The following is a 2,302-nucleotide window of genomic DNA, read 5'->3' on the forward strand; positions in this document are numbered from 1 at the left end:
GGAAGCGGTCTAAAAGCTAGCTAATCCGAAGAGGTTTCTGTGACAAAGGCGAAACGACACCGCCTTAATAAAATAAGTGTCCCCCTACAAAAATCCAGAAGCGACTGACTCATATTGGGCGGCTCCCTGGTCAGCGTCTGTCCCCCATGTTAGGGGCGGCTGCTAATTTAATACGATCTACATTAAGACCGAGCCCAGTAAGGTCTTAATTACGATATACTGGAAAATGTTTGGAACATACTGCCACGAGCTGACGGCTGCACTATTCTGTTTCTTTAGTAAGCAGAGTGAAATCTAGCTGAAATGGCATTCAGGTTAATGGTGCAGCCGCCCCCACCCCGTTAAAACTATGGCAAATCTCTAAGAACGCTCCATATCCCGTCGCCATTAAGTGTCGGCGTAGGTCTAGATGTAACATTCCTAGTTAGCACTGATTCGGCTCTGAACTTAGGCTCTCATAAGGAGCCTTCGTCAACCCTCGCATGGCCTCCCTGCTTGCAAAGATAACCATGGAATCATGAATAAGTGACTACGCACCGGGATAAGGATAACGGCTTACGAGTTGGGGTCCAAAAAATATGAATACAAGCAAACACAATACAAACACCCTAGAAGAAGTGAAAATAGCAGCAATTAATCCATCATTGGATCTGCCAAGAGAGACTGCAGACGGCAGTAACAGCAGCGGGGAGCTGGTTAAAAACCCCTTTCAAAGGAGCTCGAGACTGGCCCATTCGCCTCCGTTGATTGGAAGAACCCGATCTGCGTCACCATGCATGCAGTACAGCAGTGTCGCAAAGGAGCCAACAACAGAAGAGCTCAACCGCAGCATCAGTGCTAAAATTAAAGAGCTAACGGAGATGATGGAACTCCCGAAGCGTAATATTAACCAGCCAATGCGTGATCTGGTTTCGAGCATTTCTGAGCTCCATAAGAAGTTAGAAAGGTCGATTCTGACTTCCAGAATAAGGATGTTAAAAGGGACCAAAAGTGTTGTACTCGAAGCAAAAAATGAATGCACGCAAACATCGCCTCTCATAAAGCGCGTCACGGATGGTACGCCAAAGAGGTGTATAGAGACAGTCGCTGCACGGAAAAGCCCGGCAAAAAAGAGCAAAAGTGACCGCGTTGGAACACTGAAGGCAACGCCGGTATCAACAAAAGAGCAAACCAGCTCCGAAGGATGGAACACGGTAATAAACAAGAAAACCCGTAAAGAAAACAACAATAAAAGTCCAAAAATAGACGGGAAACAAAGAGACGAAGGCAACACGAGGGAAAATCGCAGGCGACAGAGACCGCCCCGTAAAGACGCGATCGTTGTGAAAAGCGTTGGCAATGTCTCATACGCTGACATTCTGAAACGTGTGAAAACAGAGCCATGTTTACAGGGGCTTAACTCTAAAGTATATGGTGTTAAGAAAACTGCAAAAGGGGACTTGCTACTGGTGCTTGAGCGATCATCTGATCCAAACACTCTGAAGATCAACGAAGCAGTTAAAGCTGCCTTAGGAGATGTAGTCGAAGTAAGGACACTAACTGCACTACGCCAAATCGAAGTTCGTGATCTCGACGAAATCACCCCGAAAGACGAAGTCCATGAAGCTATAACTAGCCAATTCAAGGAACTAAATGTGCCTTTGTCTGCAGTTGCCAACTTGCGAAAAGCTTATGGTGGGACGCAAACGGCGACCCTTAAAGTTGCACCAGAGATCGCCACTAAGCTTACAGCAGCAGGAAAAATACGGATTGGCCTAGTTATCTGCCGTATTAGAGAAAAACTTGACCCGAAAAGGTGCTTCAAGTGCATGGAGTACGGGCATGTCGCAGCGAGATGCAAAAGTACGGACGACTTCACCAAGTCCTGCTTTAAATGCGGCAGTAAAGATCACCAGGCGAAGAGTTGCACCCAAACAGCAAGTTGCTTAATTTGCAAAAAGAAACAAATAAGCGACACCGCACACGCGATGACTAGCAACAAGTGCCCCTTATATCAAAGAGCACTCAAAGAAATGCGCCATAAATGAAGTTTCTCCAACTGAATTTAAACCACTGCGAGAAGGCTCAAAGCCTGCTCGAACAGTCTGTACGAGAGCACAAAATAGATATAGCAATACTCAGCGAACCCTATAAACACGGAAATGGGAATGATTGGGTATCCGACACAGCAGGCAAATCAGCTATATGGAATTGTGGAATGATTAGGTCACGAATGACAAATATAAACGCAACTCGTGGCTATGTACGAGCCCGTGTTGGTAAGCTGTTTGTTTACAGCTGCTATCTTCCACCTAGCTGAACC

General features: G+C 46.1%; 1 protein-coding gene across 1 annotated transcript; it reads left to right on the plus strand.

Moving 5' to 3' along the window:
* Positions 1-578: 578 nt before the first annotated feature.
* LOC128870367 (uncharacterized) lies at positions 579-2,027 on the plus strand. The gene has a single exon (XM_054112982.1). It carries the CDS (start codon positions 579-581, stop codon positions 2,025-2,027), a length of 1,449 nt encoding a protein of 482 aa, XP_053968957.1.
* The last annotated feature ends 275 nt before the right edge of the window (positions 2,028-2,302 follow it).

The sequence above is a fragment of the Anastrepha ludens genome, chromosome X (assembly GCF_028408465.1).
Source record: "Anastrepha ludens isolate Willacy chromosome X, idAnaLude1.1, whole genome shotgun sequence".
Taxonomy (NCBI): domain Eukaryota; kingdom Metazoa; phylum Arthropoda; class Insecta; order Diptera; family Tephritidae; genus Anastrepha; species Anastrepha ludens.

What these genes read in the sequence shown, in the direction of transcription:
- LOC128870367 (XM_054112982.1), top strand. Translation starts at nt 579, where the DNA reads ATGAATACAAGCAAACACAATACAAACACCCTAGAAGAAGTGAAAATA.